At 41.2% G+C, this 24668-nt stretch overlaps 3 protein-coding genes across 6 annotated transcripts; 1 reads left to right on the top strand and 2 right to left on the bottom strand.

Annotated features, from left to right (window-relative positions):
- Positions 1 to 433: 433 nt before the first annotated feature.
- On the top strand, positions 434 to 9936 carry znf644a (zinc finger protein 644a). Of its 2 annotated transcripts, none has more exons than XM_037459274.2 (6): positions 434 to 560; positions 2817 to 5313; positions 5824 to 6396; positions 6950 to 7075; positions 7996 to 8098; positions 8951 to 9936. In XM_037459274.2, the coding sequence occupies exons 2-6, from the start codon at positions 2820 to 2822 to the stop codon at positions 9144 to 9146; spliced, it is 3492 nt and encodes a 1163-aa protein (XP_037315171.2). In that variant the 5' UTR covers positions 434 to 560; positions 2817 to 2819; the 3' UTR covers positions 9147 to 9936. The 2 variants fall into 2 exon arrangements, with proteins under 2 accessions (XP_037315171.2, XP_037315172.2); XM_037459275.2 differs by having other exon boundaries at positions 452 to 499.
- Positions 9904 to 14818, bottom strand: LOC119209752 (DBIRD complex subunit ZNF326-like). Of its 3 annotated transcripts, XM_037459285.2 has the most exons (11): positions 14316 to 14812; positions 13880 to 13995; positions 13383 to 13473; positions 12377 to 12794; positions 12150 to 12222; positions 11845 to 11911; positions 11565 to 11712; positions 11417 to 11477; positions 11184 to 11314; positions 10977 to 11066; positions 9904 to 10253 (listed from the first exon to the last, which is right to left on the bottom strand). In XM_037459285.2, exons 1-11 carry the CDS (start codon positions 14387 to 14389, stop codon positions 10233 to 10235), a joined length of 1290 nt encoding a protein of 429 aa, XP_037315182.2. In that variant the 5' UTR covers positions 14390 to 14812; the 3' UTR covers positions 9904 to 10232. The 3 variants fall into 3 exon arrangements, with proteins under 3 accessions (XP_037315182.2, XP_062413932.1, XP_037315183.2); XM_062557948.1 differs by lacking the exons at positions 13880 to 13995; positions 14316 to 14812 and adding an exon at positions 13813 to 13836; XM_037459286.2 differs by lacking the exons at positions 9904 to 10253; positions 10977 to 11066 and having other exon boundaries at positions 11184 to 11306; positions 14316 to 14818.
- A 947-nt stretch (positions 14819 to 15765) lies between these two features.
- On the bottom strand, positions 15766 to 22257 carry lrrc8da (leucine rich repeat containing 8 VRAC subunit Da). The gene is made up of 2 exons (XM_037459276.2): positions 21867 to 22257; positions 15766 to 18888 (listed from the first exon to the last, which is right to left on the bottom strand). Coding segments are annotated over exons 1-2 (2553 nt in total). The 5' UTR covers positions 21868 to 22257; the 3' UTR covers positions 15766 to 16336.
- Positions 22258 to 24668: the final 2411 nt, after the last annotated feature.

Here is a 24668-nt window from a genome sequence, read left to right as displayed (position 1 = left end):
AATCATGGGGGCATAGTGCCAACATCTCCCCTGTGTTGGCATACAATTCCTGTATCTGTGACAATGGCAGGTTCACGTGGCCAAACTAAATATTTACGTAAAAAACAGCTAGTAACTATAGTTTCAATTTATAGTATCAATTAAAACGGCGATTAACCGCCATCAACCAGAGAAAATCTTCTACTCAAAGGAGATGGTCATTAACTCCGTTTTTTTATGCCTCCTATCTGGAATGAACCATTTGAAATAATTTAGGGGGACATGGCGCTGAATCGTCAAATTATCTGACGATATCATACGAAATCTATGCCTTCCGTAACATTTTACCCATATCAGCGTTCTAGGAACGTTTAACATTCAAATGCAGTGATCAAGGGAAGTCTTTGTTTTTGTTACGGTAGAGGCAATCGTATGTAGGTTTACCCTTACAAAATAAATGATCTGTCCCACACCAGACCACCACGGAAAATGGCGACTGTGAAATAGATGGAAGACGAAAGTAAGAAATGATTCAATGCAGCGTTTAATTTGTGCCCTGTCTTCATCCACACCACTCGGAGGTAACGTTTGATTGTTCTTTGTCATTATACTGATGTCGGTGTGATGAGTAGCGAGGGGCGATTGTCATTAGCTATAGTTTAGCCTCAGGAATAGGTTTTGCTATGGAACAGTCTTGTGGAATGGTCCGCAGCTCCAGCAAGCAGCATCCAACAACACAGCGTGACATAAACGCCGAAGATATACAATGCTACGCTTACGGGACATATTGTAAACGATCGCATATGTTGTGCATGTAGGAAGGTTTTGAAACACATCGCAGCTACTGCGGTTTGGTGTAGCTGAACTACAGTGTTGAAAGTTTTAACTGTACAAAATCGACAACCGCACATCAAAAGCCATTGACGAGGGTCGTTGCAGGTTTTTTTTGCTGCTTTGTAAGTGTTAGAAACACCTTTGTCTGCCACAGGAGCATTCACTTGGTATGACACTTTTATTGCCCTTCAAATCTAAGACCTCTCACTGTTACGACCTTGTAGTGTTGTAAATGGCTACAATTAATCATCTCAGCAGTGTCATGTTTTATTTTCATCCCTACATATTTTGTATTCAATGAATGCTCATTGAGTAAGGAAGAACATTGATGTCATTGTAAGTAACTAGATAATACAGCTTTATGTCAAGGGAGCACAATATAATCACTAAGAACTAACGTTACCTATTAGGAACTATAACTCATAAGTTACATTGAATATTGGACTTCTAAAATCACACACAGGCATTATAACTGTAGTGCCTGTGGCATATGCCTAAGCATGCTAGAAGTTTTAATTGTACGCGTAATTAGATGGTTGAAGCATCTCCACCGCCACTGATGAGCATTTCAGGGTTTGAACTTATCTTTACTTTCATTATTAATTAATCTGCCACATGTTTGTTTTTTTTATTTCTCAGAGGATAAAATATTAGACATTATTTCCTTGAATGTGCTAAATTCCGGTTTAAGAGCATCTCTTATAATTGAGGTTTTTTCTCAACGGGCTCTTAACATGGTGGCCGCTGAGCCCGCGCTAGCAGCTAACCGTGCTAACAGCACAAACAGTGTAAGCAGCATCAGCAGTGCTGACAGCAAGCGGTAGCCCCTTTCTCACTGAGAACCTGCAACACTGTTGAAGAAGGAAGAATATCCACTGATGCTGTTGTTTTCGACATAGAACCAAAATGTCCGCATCCCCGTGGTCCGTGGGAGCAAAAGAGGTGTGACGTTTATCACAACAGTGTTGTTTATACAGAACCAGGCTCAGCTGTGTGAAGCCTAGTTTATGCTTCTGCGTTTTCAGAGAAACGCAAGGACACGCAGACCCAAGGGCCCATTGCGCCCTTTCACCCCCTCTTGTGCTCCTCTTGTGCGCTTTCGTGTGTCGACCAATTTTTCTAGACTTGCGTCAAAAGCTACGCGAGTTCACGCAGCCTGCAAGGCTGTGATTGGTCTGCTAACTACATTCTTTTCGGAGTCTCACGTTCCGGTTTCATAGCGTAATTCAGCCATCATTAAAATGAAGATTTTTTTAACGAGAGAATGAATCAGTTTGAAGGGTTTTTGTCAGAAGAAAGAAAGACCACTGATACTGCTGTTCCAAAAGCATCTACTGGTTAGCCTTGTGTTGACGTTACCATTTCCAGATTCCACAGATCGTGATGCCAGCCCAAAATTACTTAGACTCACCCCATAGTGTTACATCAGAAAAGTGACGTCTGAAACTCAAAGAACAATTGATTGTTTTGAAGTGCTCATTTAAATCATTACTTCCTAAAAATTGGAAAATGCCCAAAATAGCGGAATCCGATGTTATTCTTGTCCTACGTTCATGTAAATGATTCAGAGAACAATGGCTGGGAGTTGGAGTTTACGGAAACTTTAGTGCGCTTGTTTTGTCGGTCCGTGAATGCTGATGATCTGGATCATTTTGTCGAATTCGCTTTACTGAGATGTGTGACTTATTTGGGTTTACGCGCCACTGAGCAAATGTCATAGTGTCCTACAACCTTGCATCCAGTTCTCTTTATACATCCATAGGCTGGACAAACTCCATGCAAGAGGTACATTGGATTACAAGACACCCAGAGGGAGAGTGACTTAAATTTCTTCCCTGGATGCCATTACTCCACTATATTGCAAACATTGCCCCTTTGTAGCCAAGGTGGCAACTTCAATTTACTTGTTAAATTCAAGCTAACGGGATGAGATACCACAGTGATAACTGTTGGTTTTGTAGTCAAAGACTTGTGGTTGAGGATTATCTACTCTTCTTTTTCAGGCCATGGCAGCTGAAATGTCATGTCTGACAGGTGTTGATGAAGACGACAAGGATGCAGATCCTGAGATCAATGCCCTCACGCTCCTGCAAGAGCCAGTGAGAATGGCACAAGATTCAGCCTGTTGCACAGATTCTTTTGGGAAAACCTCTTTGAAAAACAGTGTTCTAGATGCTCTGTCGAACACAGATATGTTGTCCCCGGTTGGCCTGGGAAATGGGCCTTCCTCTCACCAGGCCACACAAGCCCATGAACTCCACTGCTCTTCAGAAAAAGAGGAGGCAAAAAGCATCACCCCACTAAAAACTGTGCAGGAAATTGATACTGCAGGAATTTGGGGTTTTGATGAAGATTCACCTGATAACTCATTGGATAATTTTAGTAGTTCCAGTGACCTTCATTGGGACCCTCACAAAGAGTTTATGCAGTTTCTGTGGGAGAACCATAGCGATTCACCCGGTGAGGAGTCAAAAGATGAAGTCCCTTCTCCCGACCACCAAAGGAGAAGGAAGCGGAAAATGGACATGGTTGTTATGGTGGATCCCTCAGAAAACCTTTACCCTGATCTGAGCCACAAGCCATCTGAGGAATTGTCTGACGCTGAAGACCAAGTAGATTCCATTCCTGTCAGGAAAGTCAGAAAGTCAAGAAAGTTCTCCAACTCACAGTCGTCCCCAACAGGGAAAGTTTCCACATATCCCAATGGAACTGTAAAGGCCATCCAGGAAATTCTTTACAATGCACCTGCAAGAAATTCACACGAGAACAGTATAGGTCATGGGCTTTCCCCATTGAAGGGGAGGCTCACTGTGAATTCCCATTCAGAGGAAAAGCCATCATGTTATCCCTGCTCAAAATGTAAGCTCATTTTCAAGAAAGAGTATCATTTGCATTGCCATATGAAGTCTCATGTTGACTCTCCAAATGTCTCGCCAAAGCCTTTTATATGCCGAGAATGTGGACAGTCCTTTAGGCAAAGTTTTACGCTTATTGAGCACATGTCTATCCACAAAGATAAAATGGCAAGACTTTCTGAGGAGATCAAAAGCGTGAAGGATAAGAAGAAGGTGGACAAAAAGAAGTTATTCTGCCCTCAGTGCACATTTGTGACAAACTGCCCAAACACATTTGTTAAACATGCAAAAACCCACGAGAAGGACAAGAGAAAGTTTAGATGTGACAAATGTAGCTTCAGGACAATGACCGAGACGGATCTTAGGAGACATAACATTATGCAGCATACTGTTATTACTGCTGGAAAGGACATCCATAACGATGACTCTGAAATCTTCTCCTGTCAAATTTGTTCTTATAGAGCTATTAACGAAACTGTTTTTAAAAATCACCTTCTGCGCCGTCATCAAAAAACAATGGAAGAAAACGAAGCTGAACAGTGTAGTGAGAAAAGTGAACAACCATCAAAGGAGCTGCACACACCGACCCCTAAAACCTCTGTTGAGGATGCAGAGATTACATCTAAAATCTCTATTAAAAATCAGATCCCCACCAAAAGAGCTTGTTCACCTGGTGACTCCAGTGACATTTCAGACTTATTCAAAAATAGCAAGATTAAGAAAGGTCTCAAGTCCCAATTAACAGAGTCAAAACTGGACAAATCCATAAATGTTCTCTTGTCCCGACAAAGGCATGGAAAGAAAACTCCGGAACGATGGAAGGATGGCAATAATCTCCAAACATTTGTTCAGGATTCCCAAGGTGACAATGATCGCCCTGATCAGTTGCCAGAAACTCTGACTATCAAGGTTGAAGATTCGGCTTCACCCCCAAATGGCCATAGGAGGACGTCCAATGCCGCCGAAATAGACCAGTCCCCAGTCCGAAAGTCCCCATCTAAAAGAAAGATGTCCACCCCATACCGCAACACCTCTGACCAAGACTCATGCTTCATCTTACCAAAACATCTGTCAAGTCCCAAGAAAATGAACCAAGACGACGAAGGCGAAGAGGAGGAAGAAGAAGAAGAAGATGTGGAGTCACACTGTAAAGAAAAAGACATTTTCCAGTTTAGCGATACAGATGCAGACACTGATCTTTTTGACAATGGAATCAAGAAAGAAAAACAAAGCATATTATATACCTATAGCAGAAGAATGTCGATGAGGGGTGCGCTGCAGGCGTCTAAAAGGCTATTTGAGAAAATAAAGACCGAAGAGCAAGACCAAACGGACCCTGAAATCAAAGAAGAATGCATTGAAACAGAAATCTTCCAAGAGACCCTTGACTCCCACCAAACGCCGCTGAGCGCCGACTTCGCTGAGGAGTTTGATTTGGATTTGGAATCCGACGGAAAGAACTGTCCATACTGCCCGGCAGTTTTTGAATCTGGCGTTGGATTGTCCAATCATGTTCGAGGGCATCTCCATAGGGTCGGACTGAGCTACAACGCACGGCATGTGGTTTCTCCCGAGCAGGTGGCGTCTCAAGACAGAAGGCCGCGGATTCGTCGAAAGATGTCGTCGTTCCGGAGATTGAAAAAAGGTGAGGATTTTGAAACGTTTCTCTAGACTACTGAAATGCAAAACGTTTGGTGTATACAACTATTTTGTGCTGAAAGGCAACTATTTACTACGCAGCACGTCAGGCCTAACAACACTCATAAAGTACAGCCTCTCGTATCTTATTGCTTAAGTAAACAACTGCACATTTATAAATTCTTTAGATGAAAAGATAAGCTAAATTAATTACTGTCTGCCAATTACCATAGTTGTGCTTTTGTCAATTAATTGAGAGATAATTGGGGACAACTTTTGCTTCTACCTCCAAAAATATTGAGTTATCGTCCTTTTAGCCATTTCTGCATGTCCGAGATCCCAATAATCTTTTGATGAGTTCAAAGTTCTCACTACCAATAAAACCAGTGGAATAGGCAGCAAAAGTAAAACCCCAAGATTTATATAATAATATGTATATGTATTTGTAATATGTATAAAGTGTATTGTGTTGTACTCGTATTGTTACATTTTTCCGGTATTTTTATTCTTCTCTCAGTTTTGCAGCTGGAGTCAGAACCTGAGGCGGTGAAGAGCGTTCACTCATGTCCCCTGTGTGGGGACTCATTTGATAACAGGACTGGACAGTCCAACCACATACGAGGCCACCTCAAAAAGCTTGGTAAAAGCTTCGCCACAAAAAACAAATCCCCATTATGTTTACTCCGGGAGTTGATGCGCGACAAGAAGGAGTTCCAGCGGGCCCTTCAAATTCTGGGAAAGAGACGGAACCATTTCCAATACGGTGCATCGCCAAAGGTGTCCAATGTTGATTGTTTCGCGTCGTTGCCCATCGGAATCCCAACAAGCTCCGATGCCACACCGCTGATGTCCACGTTCTCTTTAGTTGAAATGGAATCTGAAAAAAGGCCGCTAGACACTAAGTCGGACGTCAAAAACCCCCTCTCGGAGACGACTGCCTTGATAGGAATTCTGAAGAAGAGGAAGTGTCAGGAAGACGGCAGAATGAAGGGGTCTTCTCAGATGTCAAGAAACCTGTTGTCAGTTTCTTTAAACAGTGAGCACAGTTCAGGATCAAGAGTTGGTTCTTCGATGCCAAAGTCGGTCTGCGGTAAGTAACTTCCTCCGGTGGAATTCTCCATGTTTTGATTAATTAAGTCTATAAGAATCCAGTAATCCTCTTGATATCATTTATTGTCAGGAAAATGTGCTGAATAGGTGTCCAGTGCTTTTAAATGTACTGTACTTTAATTTTATTTCCATTTCTATTAGTATGTGCCAACGTAGGTCATGCTGATTTCAAATGTAGCTCACCCGAGCCAATATATTGGTCTGACACTACTGTGTATAGACTAGATTATAAGAAGTAAAAAAAAAAAAAAAGACAAACGTATTACCTCATCCTTTACGACAAAAGGCATCTGCTAGTAAAGATACTCTGCATCAGCTTTTGAGAGGCAATCCAAACTTTCTCATTACGTGCGCTAATCTAAACACATTGCTCTAACCAAAATAGCAGAAATTATGCACTCATTTATTATAGGGAACACAAACATAAGAAAGTGTGACTTTAATCAATTGTAAACTTGCTAAACAAAGGGACAAATAATCTTATGTACCATTTCACTTATTGGTCTCTCTATGTCTTTTGTGTCTTTTTACAGAGAAAGGTGAATTCAATAGGAAGATGTGCGTCCACTGTAATGCAACGTTCCACAGTGGAGTTAGCTTGTCTAACCACCTCCGGGCTTATACAAAACGAAAAAGGAATGCCCTCATTGAAGGAAGCAGTAAGTGTCAACAGCAACAGTTTGGGTTGAAGAGCATATTGGTTATCTGTGGTATGAATATACACGAGCAGCTGTCTTTGATTCATGAACACAGTACGTGGCAGCGTTGATGCGTGACCATTGCTCCGTGAATCAAAACTTGTTGGTCTTGTTGTGCAGAAGTTAATGTTCCCTTCATCTTCCTGATGATCCAATCCTGATAGTGGTGTCTCTGGGTTGGTTATGTGTTCCACTTCACACATTTGTTAATATTCGGTAGGTGGGAAAACCAGCGACAGTTATCATCATTGTTGCTGCACCAGTGACCAATTATATCTTTTATTATGGTACCTGAACTGGAACGTTCTACCAAGAACCTTCTAGAAATATCGATTATTTTTGTTGGACAGAACTTAACTGAGTTTTTCAAATGGTTAGACCCACGAGAGCAGTCCAGCAGCTCTATTTACATTATTATTGTATCAAAGAGACATTCACATATGTAGTCAGTTCATTCTTCTAGTTTAAGTTGCTGATTCTGTTTTTTGATAAATGAAACACTGTAGGTATGTCAGCAGAAATCTAGGACTGATTCCTCAAAAACGCTTTAGCTAAAGCTGTCTGTGGGGGCCCGATACCACAAGAGGTTGTCATGTCCAAATTATAGTTATAATTAGTGTACCAGTGGTTATTTGTGTCCTCCCGAAGGTAAGGATCCAGAAAGGGCGTCGGCATGTGCGATATCCATGGCAGAAAGCTTTCAGGGCCTACTTTTCCTTTGGATCCTCACAACTATATCTACGGCCAAGTGACAAAGCTACACTGTATTGGGCCATACAGAAAATACAGAGCCCAAACATTCATGAGTGTGAATGAAGTGATGCCTAATGAGGTCCAGACTTCCAAAATCAACTGTAATACAGTGAATTCCGTTCTTGCAGCATTCGATTGTAAAGCAAGGAGGCAACGCTCAAGGCCTGGCTCAAAGAAGAAGACGCCGCCCTTACCACAAACTCCAGAGGAAATGTACAGGCTCACCTGCAGGTACTACTTGTATTTCCATTAGAATATGAATATAACATTTAGATATTTTAATATTGGATGGCATTTCATCTGCTGCCCAGCAGCACTTCAACGGTGATTGTTGCGCGGTTGCCCAGGGTAACCGCATTTGGAGCGATGTCAAATATTTGTTGTGGTTTGCTTCTGTTGTCAAATCACTTTATTTGTAAAATGAGAACTGCCCAGATGACTAAGAGGTCTATTGTCATGGATGTAGTCCGAAAAAGTTGCAAGGGAGAGTGAACTGATACGTCCCAAACAATCATTGTGATGACCTTGCATGGCAAACAATGGCTGAACTAATACTGGAACAACTGAATCTAAGCAAAACTAAATGGACAGCAGAGGCCCAACAAAAAAATAAATAATAGTTTGCTTGATTTTTATAGTAATTTGACAAACAAAGTTAGCAAAATGACCTCTGCACATGACAGTAATAGTAGTCGTCTTAATATTGCAATATTACATTTGTTTGATATAGCTTTTCTAAAAAATCTTTTAATCAGATTTTGGTTGTCCTTTTTAAAAAAACTTCTGTTAATGTTCACCAACGGAAGCATTGGAATCATAACAACATGGAAAGATGTTAGCGTTACAGGTATTTGATCATAAATTGAAATGTTCACTTAGTGGTTGATGAAACACCGAAGTTATTGCAATTAATCCTGATGGTGGATATGACTGAGGTTTTCATGGCATCCAATCATCTTCTAGAGCAACTCTAGACTCTGGATCCAGTGGGTGAAGACTCTCACCGTGGACACGCTGCTAGCATGGCTACAAAGTGCCAGCGTGGCGCTCTTATTATTTTTCTGTCTCTCCTTCTCTTAACAGGTTCTGTGACCTCGTCTTCCAGGGTCCCTTGTCAGTCCAAGAGGACTGGATCAAACACTTACAGAGACACATTATGAACACTAGCGTCCCTCGCACTGGGCTAAGCATGGTAGAGGTCACCTTGCTGCCCGCGGACCCCCCGACCCTCAAGACTGACCAAGACAGCTCTCTGACAGCCACACATGGTGCTTCATGAAGCCAATTGGGATCTTTCTAGAGTTCACTGACCTGTATGTTTATGTACATTAGATGTTCTTTCACTTTTTTTTCCACTGAAATACTGGCCAAAAGTACAAAATTGCTCAGTGATGGAGTTATTGAGCATGTTAGACAGTTGAAAAAAAACATTTATTATTTTGGACTTTAGTATTTCTGTTTCTACATGGTCTATTTTTAGGAAATACAATTCCAAATGGACGGACTGTTTATGTTTTAATGCAGTGTGGAATCCATTTCTAATGAAGACAACTTTTACCTCAGATTTATCATGGTTTGAGTCCGTTTTGTCAACATTTGTGTGCACCCCTCTTCTGTATCAATATTCACATTTAATACATGGAATAATGTTTCTTTTGTATTGCAACACATTTAAATCCAAGCCCACGGCCTGTTTTCAGGCCAGAGTTGGTGATATAAATTTGAATGAAAAAGATGGCACCTGAAAGCTCACAATTGGAAGTCACAGGAATCATGAGTGGAAAAGTGACCTACTGTACAAGAACAAAAAAAAAAGTCTGAAAACCTGTTATACATAGAAAGTGTTTTTATAGAATTTCAATAACTGAATTGTTTCTAATACAAAATTAAAACTGATGGTAAAAAAAATACATTCAGCACAGCCAGTGTTGACAAAGCCCTTCATACATGTCACATATATTTAATGTTTAAAATATACTGGTTTTCAAATAATTTTATTTTCAATGTACTATATCACAAAGATACAATGCTTAAAACATGTGTTCTAAATAAAAACATTTTAAAAAATGCCTCAATGAATCTGTCAATTCACAAAAAGACAAACTGATGACCTGGGAGTACTATGACTAACTTTAATTTGAACAAATGTAAATTGATGCTCTGCTTCTACAAAGATACAAGAAAATCTATATTGTGTGAACACACCTGTTCAAAATGCCTCCGTTTTAATCAGACAAATCCTGATTGACAGAGTCAACAAGCATTCTAAGTGACGTACTGTAGCAGTGGCGGCGCAACATTTAATGTGGCTGTGATTGATGTTTAAAACAGCTTCTCGGTGAAAACGGTATTCTGATTACTTCCATCATTCAAATGGGCTGCCGCCCTGAAAGAAAAGAAAACATTGTGAAAAATGCGATCCGACAGTGACTGCCAAGGAGAGTCCTAATAAAGTCTATTTTAATACAAGTGGCCTTAGTGGGAACTAAGCTGGTGCTTTTTACTAATATAAAGAGAACCAGAGCTGAAAAGCGACGAATACTTAAAAAGACGCAGTTAGCGATTTCAATTTTTCATTTTCAGCGAGTATCTTCTCCAAGTCTGCTATCAGTCCCTTCTGTCTGCTGAAATCAGGTGTTGGAAAAGGCAAACAACACTATTCCAGCCAATTAGAGACAGGGCCTGCATGCTCGTGCACTTAAAGATATGACCAATTGGGTCGGTTAATCTATTATTAGTATCAATAACTTCAAAAAGGTAATGACATATAATTGTATTATTTTTTAGTAAATTTGAAAAATGTGTTTCCTTTTAGAAATAGAGGAGGAAATCCAAAATAAAACATAAGTGTATCCAAGCAGAATCTTGTAAAAAAAATGGATTGGAAATGATAATGCCTGTAATGCTTTTCAGGAAATTAAAAAAGTACTATGCGAACTATAGGTAAGAGAATGATCCCCCCAAATAAAATGATTCTACTGCTTAGTTCTTAAATGAAGGAAATATATACAAAGAAAGTTTCCCTTAGTTTTTCTATGATCAGTTCCTTTCTTTTCCCCATTGTCACTAGTTTTACGCTGTTTGAGATGTCTACATTCTTGAAAAATACCTTCAGAAAGTGTTCAAACTGAGGTTTCAGCTCCTTCATCATGGTTTCTGCTTTGTCAAGGCAAGAACGTCTCTGCTGCACATGAAACTCCTGCAGGAAATCCATCAGTATCATCATCATCCTCTTTTAAACTCATCCCTTCTAGGGACCAATGTTGAATAAAAGTACCAATGAATAATGTTTCATGATCCTTTACAGTAGTGTTACCTGTATGTTGCTGAGGTGTTCCTGAGAAGTAATGTGGGTCTGGACTGAGGATGCAGATGTTGATACAAAGATACTGCAGGCTGCACAGTGGAACATTTCCATCTTTGTCATGTGGTCATTTTCCTGCAGAGCTTAAGAAACAAAGTTCAGGCTGTAGTTTATTTTCGTCTCAGATAGAGAAAAAAAAACTGGAACAAGACAGTGCATCTTTCACATTTATCAAAGATAGTCACCTTGAAGTGCACCATCCTCTATGGCTCGGCTGCACTGGTGGCTTTTATACTGCAGGACTTCCTATAGACATAAAAAACACCACTGCACCAACATCTGTTTCAACACAGGATCCAATGCAGTATTTAACCATAAAATGTATTGTGGTACCTGTAGGAAGGCTATAGCCAGATCATCATAGTTATTTTGCTGCTGGATGTGCTCCAGGGTGTCCCAGTGGCTCTTGCTCTCCAAATGATCGTCCAGCTCCCCACCATTGGCTAACTCAATGTCACAAAGGTCACAAGTGATGGGTCTCCTTGAAGAAAAACATCAAGTGTTGCAGAACATGAAAGGTACAACACTTGTTGTCGCTACACGACCACTGTGAGTGGGATGTGAATATGCTAAAAACGTTAAATGATTACGCGTTGGTGTCTTTGGTTCTTACTTATCCATCACTATATTTATGTTCCAGTTTCTTGAATCCTCGGTGGAAGGGGAGACCTGGTCCCTTTCTGTAAAATAATATCATAGACATAATTATTATTAGGCTCACAGAGGAAAATACACCTGTATATATTAAAAACAAAAGTACTGATTTACTCATTCAAAAGAACATTTGGTTTCCAAAAAAAACAAAGTAAATACTAGATTTGAAAAAGAAAAAATAATCTATACGATGTTTCCCCTATATTTATCTTAACTTCTACTAGTGTAATGTATATAAAATGACGACATACAAAACCAATGTACCTGTTCTCAAGTATTTCAACTGTTGATGGTCCTGCTGTAACCTGGGCGGGGATAACCGAACAGTCGTGTTCATCTACAAAAGGAGAGAATGGGCTTTAATCAGTACCAAGTATTTTGTATAATCCCTGTTAATAAATATCTAATAAACCCCTGTAAATTAGTATTAATCTCACTTTTCAGAAAAAAAATGAAAGAAACTGTCATAATTTGAGTCTTTTTGTTGATACCTCTCTCTCGTACTCTGGGAGTATTATCCTCTCGTCCCCGTTGGTCATCTGTCCTCCATACATTGCAGGAAACATTTGGGCCGAGGCGGCGTAAATAAGCCCGTCAGGGCTGGAGAACCTGTGGTCTAAAGGTCTGCTCATGGAGTCATAACCCGGTCGTTCAGGCAGTCTATGACTTGGACTGACACTTTGACTTTGAGCGGGTCTGATTTCAGGTTCAAAGTCACTTCTGTCGAGGGATTGGTTTACTGACTCGGTGTAGCTTGATCCCCAGCAACGTTTTTTACCGAAGCTTCTACTTGGAGATGAACGCTGGCCGTAATCCTCATTAGGTGGGGATTCGTTGTGGTTTTGGGCATCAGGCATCCCTTGCTCAGAATCTGACACGTCTGGGTCGTAAGGATCATATATTTCAACCCTGAGGGAGACAGATGAGAGATTAAAATGTGTGTGTGAGTGTGTGTGTGTTATGCAATTTTTTCAATTACATACATCGTGTATAGGGGTATAAGAATATTAACAACTGAATTCTTACACTCAATAAAATATATTATTATCAGGCATTTCTCAGTTTATACATCCTTGATTTCTAATTTTGCCTCCTCTGCTGCCGTCTAAAATATTCTGCATGGGAGAGAGCCGAGGATGTGAGAAAGTGACGCAAGGCAAGAACGACATCCTTGACTCTGCGCCATTAATTGAACACCTCGTCAATGAAATGTGTGTTCTGGTGCACCTGCATCAGCGGTTCTTTGTTTTGTTACACCACTCCATCTTATGGTCTGCACAGATGAGCATAACAGTGCTCATGACATTTATACAGTATATTGTAAGTACATTGGCTGTTCATGATGCGTTGTCGCTCCCTGACATGTATTTTAGAAATTGGGACATCCTTCGAGATGTAACACTGAGATTGATTTCCAGAATAAATGAGAAAGGAGGATGGCACAAATTTTGAATAATGAGAATAATGTAATATTGTAAACATCACGGACTGTCTTACCTTGGTGAACTGTCAGTGCTTTTCTCCATATAGTCATATGGTTGTCCTAATGGCTTGAATGAAGATCTCCATTTATCATCGGAAGGTTTTGCTGTTTATTACAAAAGGTAAATAGCAATGAAGACATCGTATTTTTGACAAACTGGTCAGATCCTGGAACTAAAAGGTAATAGTTAACCTTACCTAAAAGTAAAAGAAACATTCCTTTATTAGTTACTGTGACAGTAATTAACACCATAAACCCGAAGGATGATGATGGAAAAGCGATCTAATTCTGAGATCTGAGGAATCTCAGGCAGTTTCAAGCAAAAGAGCTTTCAATTTCGGCCAGAATTATAAAAAAAAGTATTTTTGCATATGCAGAAATTAATCAAATGAGGTAATAGCAGTAAACAATACAGCAATATGACCCGCTGATGGTTAGTTGTACCTAAGCTTCCTCAGGTGTGAACCCCGAGAGCCTGTTTCCAGGTGTGCCTTGATGTCCACTGAATTACCTGCTCGTGTTGGGGCTGGTTTTGTTTTAGCTGCCACGTCACGTGTGCTGTTGTTTTTGGGATGTGCCAGCTTCACTGGGATGTGTAACATTGCTTCTTTGAAGTCCTTGGGTATTCTATTCATCAGAGAAAAACACATGAAACCATTCAACCGAACGTGAAACATCGACAATTCAAGCTAGCAAGTGTAACAGTTAACTTAAAACAGTTTAGCATGCTGTGCTATTAGCATTAGCTACATGGAGCAGCGTGACGACGATCAGTTCATTTCTAATCATGTTTGAGGCAGCGGTTGGTGCCGCGATGGAGAAGACACAGTGTCAGCATGTCAAACTAACGCCACGGGCGTTTACTCGACGTGTTTGATGCGAAACCTTCTCGAATAAACCATCGTTTAGCACCTCCGCCACCGTCAACAGCACCGAGCTAACGTTACCTTCCAAGCGGCTGTTGAACTGGGAACGGCGCAGCTCCCGGACGGATTAACGGAGCTTCGTTCCGACGACTCATTGTTTGGTTTCTTCTCGGAGAAGATGCAGGACGCAGGACGAGAAGCTGGCTCACCTACAAACTGTTGACGGACAAATGGTATCTTCCAACAGATGGCAGCACAATGCCGTGTACGTGATGGAGCTACCGTTTAAACTGGTTCCTGAAGGAGGCCTAAAAGCCCCAGATTCAATTTTTGTGTTCGTTAAATGTAATAATTGTGTGTGTTTCAAACATTCACCACTAAAGTAAAATATCAGATAAATATATCAGAGCGGACTATTCCGATGGGATGTAGAATGTGTGCATGTATCTTATGTAAGATGATTTGGGTGGATGAATACACAACATCCACCTTCATCACATTACACACCAGGTGAGATTATGGATAAAGTGGGTTAAGCCTAATAAACCAGAAGCTGTGTCAAGACAAAAACTTCAGCTTCTATACTGTCAGTAAACTGGAATTACATCATGTAGGCTCATTTGTTTGAGTTTGTACCGATTTTAGGGTGTCTCGTGATAGAATTAGCAGGTTGGGATCGTCGTTACTGAAGTCAGTTTTGACCATTGACAAGTGGTCCACGGCTCGGGGGCTTTGTGAGGGGACTCTTTATTCTGTAAGTATGTTGAGTATACCTTATCCACGTTTTTGACTTTGTAAACACGGGTGCGACCAATGGCTGATAACCATACTACCGTACCATTTAGTATGCCAGAAAAATATTTAGCGTCCCAATAAATTTCATGTCAAATGCAGTATACCAAAATGAACAGAATTTCTTTGTCCATGGGCAGCGTGTCCAAATTGAACACATATTGCATGCAACCATGTGTACTCTGTGAGGGCATGTGCAGTATGTCCTGAAGTAAAAAATTGTATTAGAAGTATAAAAGTGTGTGATTGATAATGCAGCTTAAGTGTTTGGTGGAGTGGGTCTGAAGTACATGAATCATTAGACATTCATCTAAAATCGTGTTTTATTGTGCCATAAAGCTGTGAACTTTGAGCATAGAATCAGAAAGGTGGTACAACAGTTTGGAAGAACACACACTGTGTATATATAGCCCGAAATAGAAATACATTGAGAAGAATGAGGGCAGGTGTCATCATTGTTCAATTCTGCCATGTTAAGTAATTAGTCCTACCAGTTTTATTACACATTACAAATTTAAGAGCTGGATTAAAAAGAGTTCCCTTTTATAAGCTTTATTTTGGTTTGGGGCAATGTTATCACAAAGAACATTCATTGATCTTTACATCAATATTTTTTAAATGTGCAAATGAATTACTAAAGGCCTTGGTATACAATCTCTACAACAGGAAGTTAAAGGTTAATTTCTGGTGCTTAAGTCTGAGTTTTTAACTCATTCCTTTGGCTGCAAGATATCGAGTAAAATAAAAGTTGATTTAAATAAAAGTAAAAGCTGCTGAAAAAGAGGTGCTGCATTGTGTCATCTTCTATAACATATATAAATTGCTCTGTGAATAGTGTATGTATGAAAAGAAATTGACAAAACATTCAATATTCATTTTTGGCCTTATGTTTGGGGAAGCCCTCACTGTAAAAAAAACAACAAAGCAGCAGTTAAGGCAAAAAGATTGTTCCCCAAGGTTACAATTATACCTGAGTAAGAACAATAATGATAAATACAAATACTGTGTCACTGGAGTTAACAGTTTTGGTCAATATAGGGTTAAATAGAGAAGCTAGATTTCTAATGTGGTATTATTCAAAGCTATTAGAAGCCTAAATGCCAAAAAGTTGCTGCATTACATAATCAGTCAGTAAAATGATCTGTTTCATTCTTAATACAGCCAAGCATCTTAGTCAACACAATAATCCAGAATAATTAATAATCAAAAAAATGCATTTTTTGTGGATATTATAGCAGTAGAGTCTCCTCTTACATCCGTCTCGCAGGCTTTTCATGAACTCATGAACCACGAGTTTTTTTTTTTGTGTGCTATAAGCCATCCCCGAAGGACGCGCTGGTCTCTCGGCTGAAGTTCTCCTTGACTTCCACAGGCAGCGCGTCAAACAGATGGTCCTCCACCACCAGGCCGCTTTTGCGCAACAGGCGGCAGTTTCCCAGCTGGACGGGCAGTCTGTCCAGACAGTTTCCTCTCAGCTCCAGCTGGGTGAGCTGCACTAGTTGACCCGCGACCTCTGGCAGCACGGTGAGCGCATTGTTCCCCAGACACAACGCCTTGAGCTTGGTACATCTGAACAGAGACTTGGGCAGCACCTCCAGCTTGTTGGAGTTGATGGCCAAGTGCTGCAGATTGTGGAGGAGACCCACGTCTGGCGGGAGCACGGAGATGGAGTTGTGGCCAACGTCCAAGTACCTCAGTTTAGGTAGAGTGAACAAGGATGGAGGCAGGCACTCCAGTTTGTTGTGGGAGAGGTAAAGAGACTCCAGTGACTTGACCTGGCCAATGGATGATGGGATGGTGATAATTTTGTTGTGCCACAGTTTAAGACACGTCAGCCTCTTGAGATGCTGGAAGCTGATGATCTCCTCTATGGTTCGGATGTTGTTCGATTTCAGGTCAAGTTCCTGCAAGTTGACCAAGCTAAAAATAGCATGAGGAATCCTCTCTAACTCGCAGGTGTGCAGCTCCAGTTCAATCAGATTGGTCATTTTTTTCAGACTATTTAGTACCACCAATTTTGTACCGTCATTGTGCACCACAAGCTTAATCAGATGTGGCGACAGCTCTGTGATGTTTGTTGGCATTTTTGTGAGGTTGCTCTTCAGGCAAAGAGTCTTTAAGTGCCTCAAATCCCGCATGGACTCCAGGCCGATCATTTTGTTATTTTCTGAGCTCAAATTGCCAATTAGGTTAAGTTCCCTTAAACTCCTCAGCAAATATACCCATGCCGGGATCTCAGCAACATCGGTGAACTTGACATGGAGGCAGCGGAGATGGTCCCGGAGGAAAGCAAACCCTGTCTGCTCTACTTTGGCCGGAGAGTGGCAGAGGTGCAGCTCCAGCAGGTTGGTCATTTGGGAGACCTTTGCTGAAAACCTCACCTCAGGGATCAGCTCCAGCTTCAGAACTTCCAAGTCTGTGAGGTCGAACACTGCGTTCGGAAGACCTGAGAGCATGAAAAGGTGCAGCTCCTGCTGGTCCACTGCGTTACGGGTCACGAGCTGCCGGAGTTTCTCAAAGGTCCACTCGTGATTAAGGCTGATCTCTCTAAGCTTGTTTTCACTGACCTCAGACAAGAAGACACCGAAGCGCTTGGAGTACAGTTGGTCATACTGATCAACCATGTGTAAGAGGAATGCAAAGTCATTTTTGACATCAGGAATGTCACTAAAGCTGCTCTCCTCTCGGACTTTCTCAAATGAGTACTCTTTCAAAGGCCGTCGAAACACCCAGAAGAGAGAGTACAAGCAAGCCATCCCGTAGATCAAAATCAAAGCCATGTAGCTAATGAGCAGTTTGTTTAGCATGAAAGCCATGTTATGCGTACAGAAGAACTTTGAGTACCCTGTTAGCTGTTTAATATCAGGTTCACAATCATGCTTAAAATTGATTTTAGCCAAAAAGGTTGAAGTGTAGGATAATATCAAAATGAACTTAACCGTTTTCACAACGGTCTGTGCTACATAAAGCTTGTAGATGAAATCACTGTCCTCCACGTGAGCTCGGAATTTTCTGACTTTCTCAAACAAGGCTTTGGCCTGCTCACCGTCTTTCTTGTCCAGGATCGTCATGCTACTTGGTACCTCTGCTATGGGCTTATCTGCAGAGAACTTCACCCCGAGCATGGGTGTGGATGAGTTGACATTTGTGCCGTCGTCTTTCCCCTCTATAGATACTTGCTTTGGTACACTAGAGGTGCCGGTCAACCGCTGTTTGTTCTCCTCAGAGTCCTCACAAGCTGTTTCAGACAAAGCCTTCGTGGTCCAAGGAGACTCAAAGCATCTACCTAAAATCGAAACAAAATGCTCAATTTTTGAGCTCGTTTTTGGGTATTTGAACCAGAAATTGCTACTGACCATGAGAACAATGGTGTGTATGAGTGTGAGGTAAGGAAAGTACTTGGAATACCAGGGCAAGGCAACATGGTAACATATTTGGTTGATGAAGACATATTGTTGGTAGTCCAGGTTGGTCCTGACCCCTGTCGGTTGAGGTTGATTGACATATTTCTCTTCCACAGTGTGTTGTTGTGGAACATGGATTTCATGTACGGCTTTGTCGGGTAAGTCCTTAGTGACGAGAGGAGGGAGAGTTGCCACGGTGGTGGCTGCTGATGTTGCTGCTTTCAGTGAGCTCTGCTGTGCGAACGAGTCAGGCTTAGCTCCCGAGGGGTCCTCCTGGTCCTCCAGACACGGAAGGCAGGCTACCTGGTCTTTGGTGATCTGCATGGTCATGGCGAATATGGCCAGCATGAGCATGACCAGGCCCAGGTAATCCATAAAGACGTCCCACCATGGCTTCAGGATGCGGTACGTCGGCTGGATGTCATTCAAGGATGCAACCTCAGTGAGTGTGAACATCACTGCAACAAAAAGAGGAGAGTTGGATCATTTACTTTGGGTTTGGGAGAAAACATCAAACAAATTAGAGATGAAAACAGCTTTTAATTAACCAATAAGTTCATCAAAAGAAATTGAAGTGCTCAATCACTTTTCTCTCCCACCTATTAATTTAGCAGAAAATGCTTTTCTATAATTTCTATTATGAACTAGATCTTTTTTGGACTTGGTATCTTATAAAAGAGGACATCCGAAGACATAACCTCCAAAACTGTAATGAACAATTGTTTTCTTTTGTGAAATAAGTCCAAGAAGTTAAATCAACTAAATTAATCTATAAAAGAATTGCTGCCAAACACGTTCTGTTTAGATTACAATGCCTTAACATAAACTATCCCTTATGACCACTTTAAACACTCTCCACCTTTCACCTCCCACTTCCAGTAAAGAAAGCAAAAAATTCAATAATAACACGAACAGAAAGTTGAAGCTTTCTAGGTAAAACCCATAGGAGGTTGCCAAAAGTGGAGAGCTAGAAACACCTTTAACCCCCCCCCCCCCCCCCCCCTCCCCCAGCTGTACAGGTTGTCAATGAGTATGTGCGACTGTTCCCCATCATTTCATCTACGTGGACTACATTCCACACTAACTTGACAGTGTGGTTCAGTTATGTCTTAAGGACGTTGAAGCAACAAGTCCAGATTGGGCCACATCCAGACCTATTTTAACATGTGTTTACTGGAACAGTAAAGACCTCTTTCGGTGGCCAGATGTCTGCAGACTGTTCGGACTCACTGAGACGTTTGGCACCCAAGGGTTGATTAGTAACAGTGAATCGACAAAAGGCGGATGGTTATAACAAAATTGACTCTTTAAAATGATAACATAAACACAATCAAAATGATTCTAGGAATAAGTGATAGTTTAGAAGTAGAAAATCCAATTATATGTAGAGTTTTCATAAATACAAAGTCACAATATGCAGAAATGAGTTTCTACTTGGAGGGTGGCACCCTTAGTTGTCGTTGGCATGTCACATCCCAGAGGCGTTATCTTTAAGAACCAGCAGTAAGAGATGCAAGAGGTATGGCTAATAAGTTGCCTGTGTATAAATCATAATATTTTGAAATTCTTTTTCAAAGCTAAAAATAACTTTATTTCTGATGACACAAGTTCCAGTTCATCGCTGAGAGCCATAAATATGGCGTGTATATACACGTGTATATGGCACTTTTACATTAATCATGGTTGCCTCAAGCATGAACAGCAGATCACAAAGGTCTTGCAAATGCAATTTTAATTCTGCAAATGAAGAATATAAAAATATTTTAGTCTTTTTTGTTTGCAAAGTCGAAGCAGCTTTGCTCTTGGTAGTGGTGTGTTTCTATTTCAGTGGGTCTTCACTAGAGCCTCACTGATATATGTTTATTACATATGCATCAGCAATAATGTAACCATAGTACAAGACTGCAAAAGTACCAAGAATGAATGGTCTGGCCTCCAGACTGCAAGGAAATTTGTCACAGACTTCCCATGTGGGAAATATATTGTTTATTCTGAATTTATGGAGTAGACTATTACACCACAATAGGCAGGGCTCGAAGGCCTTTGGTGCGCGGGCTTTTCCTTCTGCATCAGGACGAATATCACGCCGACGGTGTTGACCTCTTCATATCAGCTTCTCTCAGTAAATCCAGGATTAGAGTAAGGTCATTATTTGGCTGTAATTTAGTAATCTGTCGTAACGTTGTTTAAATTAGTTTACAAACATTAAAACCAAAAAACAAACATAATTTAACGTTTTCTGTAACTGTTATTTTGATTTAAATAATCTGGTTTTGCAGGGTAAAATATTTTCGGAAAGTGGACGCAAAGGCTGTGGTAAGTGCAGTGTTTCCACTACCGTTCAATTAGGTCTCTGTTTGGCTTTTGTAGTTTAGAAGTATCCACCGATCTACGCGCATGGGGGAGCAGACACGTGCGCGCACACGCTACCGCTAGTGGACAGAGAGCGGCCGTCAGAAAATGAAGGTGTCGGTGTCGCTCCCCCCCTCCCCCCCCCCCCCCCCTCTCTCCCCGCCGACCACTGCGTACGCGGACATGCCGGCGCCGTGGTGGGGTGCGTGCGCGACATCGACACCTTCATTTCCGCGTACGCACCCTCCTCCCAAAGCTGCAAACCTAGGGGGGAAAACACTAAAGTGTAGTTAATGACATTGTTGGATAACTATTTGTCAGTTGTCCAAACATTATATATGAGTGTTATGTATCTCGTTATCCTGCTGCATCATATGTGTGATTATTCTGAATAGGACACAGCGCTCTTGCAGCTCTGCATGCACACCCGCCTGAAGTTGAGACCGGTGGGTATGCCGACGAGTTTATTCCAGAATGTAGGCATCCTATAATAATATATCACAAAGCAATACTAACTTACACGCCAACTACGTGTTACACGGGGAAGCACTTAAAGTTGTACCACTATGGGTAAAAAACAAGTGCATCATCATGACCCGCATAATACTGCAGTTGGAATATTATAGGCGAACCGTAACAAAGCACAACAGAACAATCCCAACGTATTATGACAAACACAGTATAAACCAAATAATAGACCGGAATCAGCAGCAGGAGACTGCTGACGTTAACTTGCGAATAAGGGAAATTCTGCCACCATGTCTTTCCACTTCAAGCACAGACAAGAGGAAACAAGACAAGTCTGTGGTTGGGTGTTGAAACTCCTCTTTTTCTCCCTAACGTGCCGTGAGTTTTCTGGTGCAGTGGGTGAGGGGACTTGTTGAAACATGTGAAATATTAAGAGAATCCGCGTGTCTCCCCGACGTTAAACATTCACATCAGTTAACCAGCTTCGTATCTGGAAATCCGCTCGGCCACGGTGGGAGAAACTGTATCCGCGAGGTTATTTATAATTCGTTATAAAAGGGATAAGCGTTAGTTTAAAGAAAAACGTGTAGGAGATAGTTGAGGTAACTCTACTTACTGCCGGTGCCTCGTTATCTCAATCCAATTATTTCTTCCTCAGCCTGCATGCCACTTTTTCTCCGGTCGTCAGGTGCGCCTCTAACCTAATTTCCTCAGCCCCGTTAAAAACGGTGTGAATGACGTCGGTGAGTAAAACGAAGCACTGAAGAACATTTGTTCGTGACAGCGCCTATTGTCGTCTGCATCCCTCATGCCTGAGCCACCGGGAAGCGGAGCCGGCTGTCTGGCCGTATGTTTGACAACATGCGCAGAAAGACCTCCAGCACAATGTATTTCTGAGAAAAAGACGGATCCAATATGGAGCCGTGCGGGTTAGCCGTTGGCTGCTACGGGCGCTTCCCATTGGAGGACGACGTTACGGCAACGTCCCGAAGACACGGCCCTGCTAGCTTATCTGATGTTGCGTTCAAGTCGTGTGGAAAAAAAGTCTCAAAGGCGGAACGAGACAGCCAACTGCAGAGCTAAATGTGCGCATTGTCCCGACATTATTAGCCCCATTGTGACCCCGGCAGTAGTTGGGCCTACGTTCGGTCACATACGCACTTATGCAAAAAAAAAAATCGAAATGTTGTTTTCGACATCGGAAAGTAGACACAGATCAGACGACTGATAGGAACTGTGAAGACAGGACTTAAATTAGATGTATTTTTCACCAAACAATTAAAGAAGAATGCTATTTAAACTTTATTTGCAGGAATACCGACTGAAACCGGAGTTCTCTTGAGTTACTTGAACGCAGCACAAGCTTCTCCTTTTTCAGAGTACCAGACACCACATGCATCATGGTGTTAAAATAACTTTACTGACTAATTAAGAAGGACATATTTGCTTTTTATGCACATGGCAGATTTAATAAACGATGATGTGTGTTTGTTACAGGTGAGCTAAACCGTTATTAACATATGCAACATTGTACATATTATCTATCTATCTATCCATCTATCTTATTGGTAATGACAAACCGTCAATAACAGTCAATAAAACCCTGTGTGCTGACACCTTGCATCATTTCCAGCTCTTTCAGGATTTGGTTGATGATGCACTGGATGGAGGAAGTGTCTCCTCAGTTGCAACCCATACAGGTTTCAACCGGTCCTGGGCTGCTGGCTGCAGGCACACTGTTCTTGCTCATGCTACCCTTGTACTTTGAGAGGAAGAGGAAAAAAATAAAGAAAAGCAGATATGGGGGGGGGAGGGGGGGGGGAGAGTGGCATGTTACAAGATCAGATGTTAAAGTGTGTTTAACCGTATGAACACATGCAGAATGAGTATGATGATGATTTGATCTGCATTCTTCTACTAAAGTGGTTTTGCAACAGACCTAATGTTTGTAAAAGATTTAGTTTGTAGTGGCTCCATTTACAGTTTTTTTCAATTGCTAACAAGCATTGTTCGATACTGAAACCACACTTTACACAGTCTGCATTTCCTGGATTAATTTTGGCCAAACATTTAATCAAACCTACAAAACTCACTCAGACCAACAAAACACTTCATACATGTGTCAAAATAAGGTCGTTCCACCGATCACTGGAAACAGATTCTCATTCAGAAAACATGCATGTCACTCATAACACACTGACCTAAAGAACACAGGGAGCATTACATCAATTATGAACATTTATTGAAAGTTTGAATGAATTTTCACATAAACATAATTTCATTACAGAATAACCCATGTTTAATCTATTGAATGTATTAAAGGATAGTTATGTAATAAGAACGAATCCGAAATAATTTGTTTTCCTGCACATTTGAAAAGTTTCGGGCCTCTCCCTCCTCTCTAAGGCATCCGTTGGATCCTACAGAAACAAACTGTAAGCTGTTACTGTTGATAGACCATGCCATTGCAATAGAGAAAGTAAAAGACAGCACTGCCTAGCACAAAGAAAACAAACAAAAGTAGAAATGTGAGCATAGGATAATCTCCCTAAGGAAAACTGTACTTGCAGTGCTGCAGGAATTACAGTGTGGTCTCTGGAGGCATCTGCTCTGATGTCGTCACACGCTGCATCCATGGCAGCCAGAAGGGTTATCTTTGAATGTGGCTGGCGATCACATACTTTCCATCTCCGTGCTGAGGAAAAATCCTCAATGGGGTTAAAGAATGGGGAATAGGGTGAGAGGAACTCCATCAGCATCCTGGTCACAAACCATAGCCTGATGATGTTGGAGCGATGAACACTTACATTGTCCCAAACTATCACATACTTTGGCAAGTCATCTCCAATCTGACCCCTCTCTTGTTCAGAGATGAGATCCCTGTAGAGAGGGTGTAAAAAGGTGATAAAACTCTCTGTAATGTTTGGCTCAATAATGTGCGGCTCTTATCTCATCAGGACACTTATATGTCCTTGGCTTCTTCTGCCTCTTCCTCTGCTTTGTCTCTCAACTCCTCCCCCACGCAGCTTCACTCCTCTTCCACTTCTTCTTCTTCTTCTTCTCCCTGGCTGTTGACCCTGTCTAATTCCATGTCCCTCCATTGTCCCATATATATATGTATATATATATAGTATATATATACTTGCCAGTTGATGGTTCATGCAAGATTCACCGGGGAGCAATATACCAATTTAGGACAGATTTTTTGGAGTCTAATGGAAATATAAACAACATGACATAAGCAATTGATAATGTAGAAAACAGCTGAAAATTGTACATAATCATTTGCATGGATGTACCAAAGCCTTTGATTTTAGATTTTTGATTCTTGTTGATAACATATTATATGCAGTAAAGCTTTACATTATATAAATTCTAATATTTATTTGGTAAGTAAAAGCATTAGTTGTACTGCTAA

This window comes from Pungitius pungitius, chromosome 15, assembly GCF_949316345.1.
Source record: "Pungitius pungitius chromosome 15, fPunPun2.1, whole genome shotgun sequence".
Taxonomy (NCBI): domain Eukaryota; kingdom Metazoa; phylum Chordata; class Actinopteri; order Perciformes; family Gasterosteidae; genus Pungitius; species Pungitius pungitius.
Note: the sequence above shows the minus strand (reverse complement) of the source record. Positions and strands in the feature narration are given on the sequence as shown.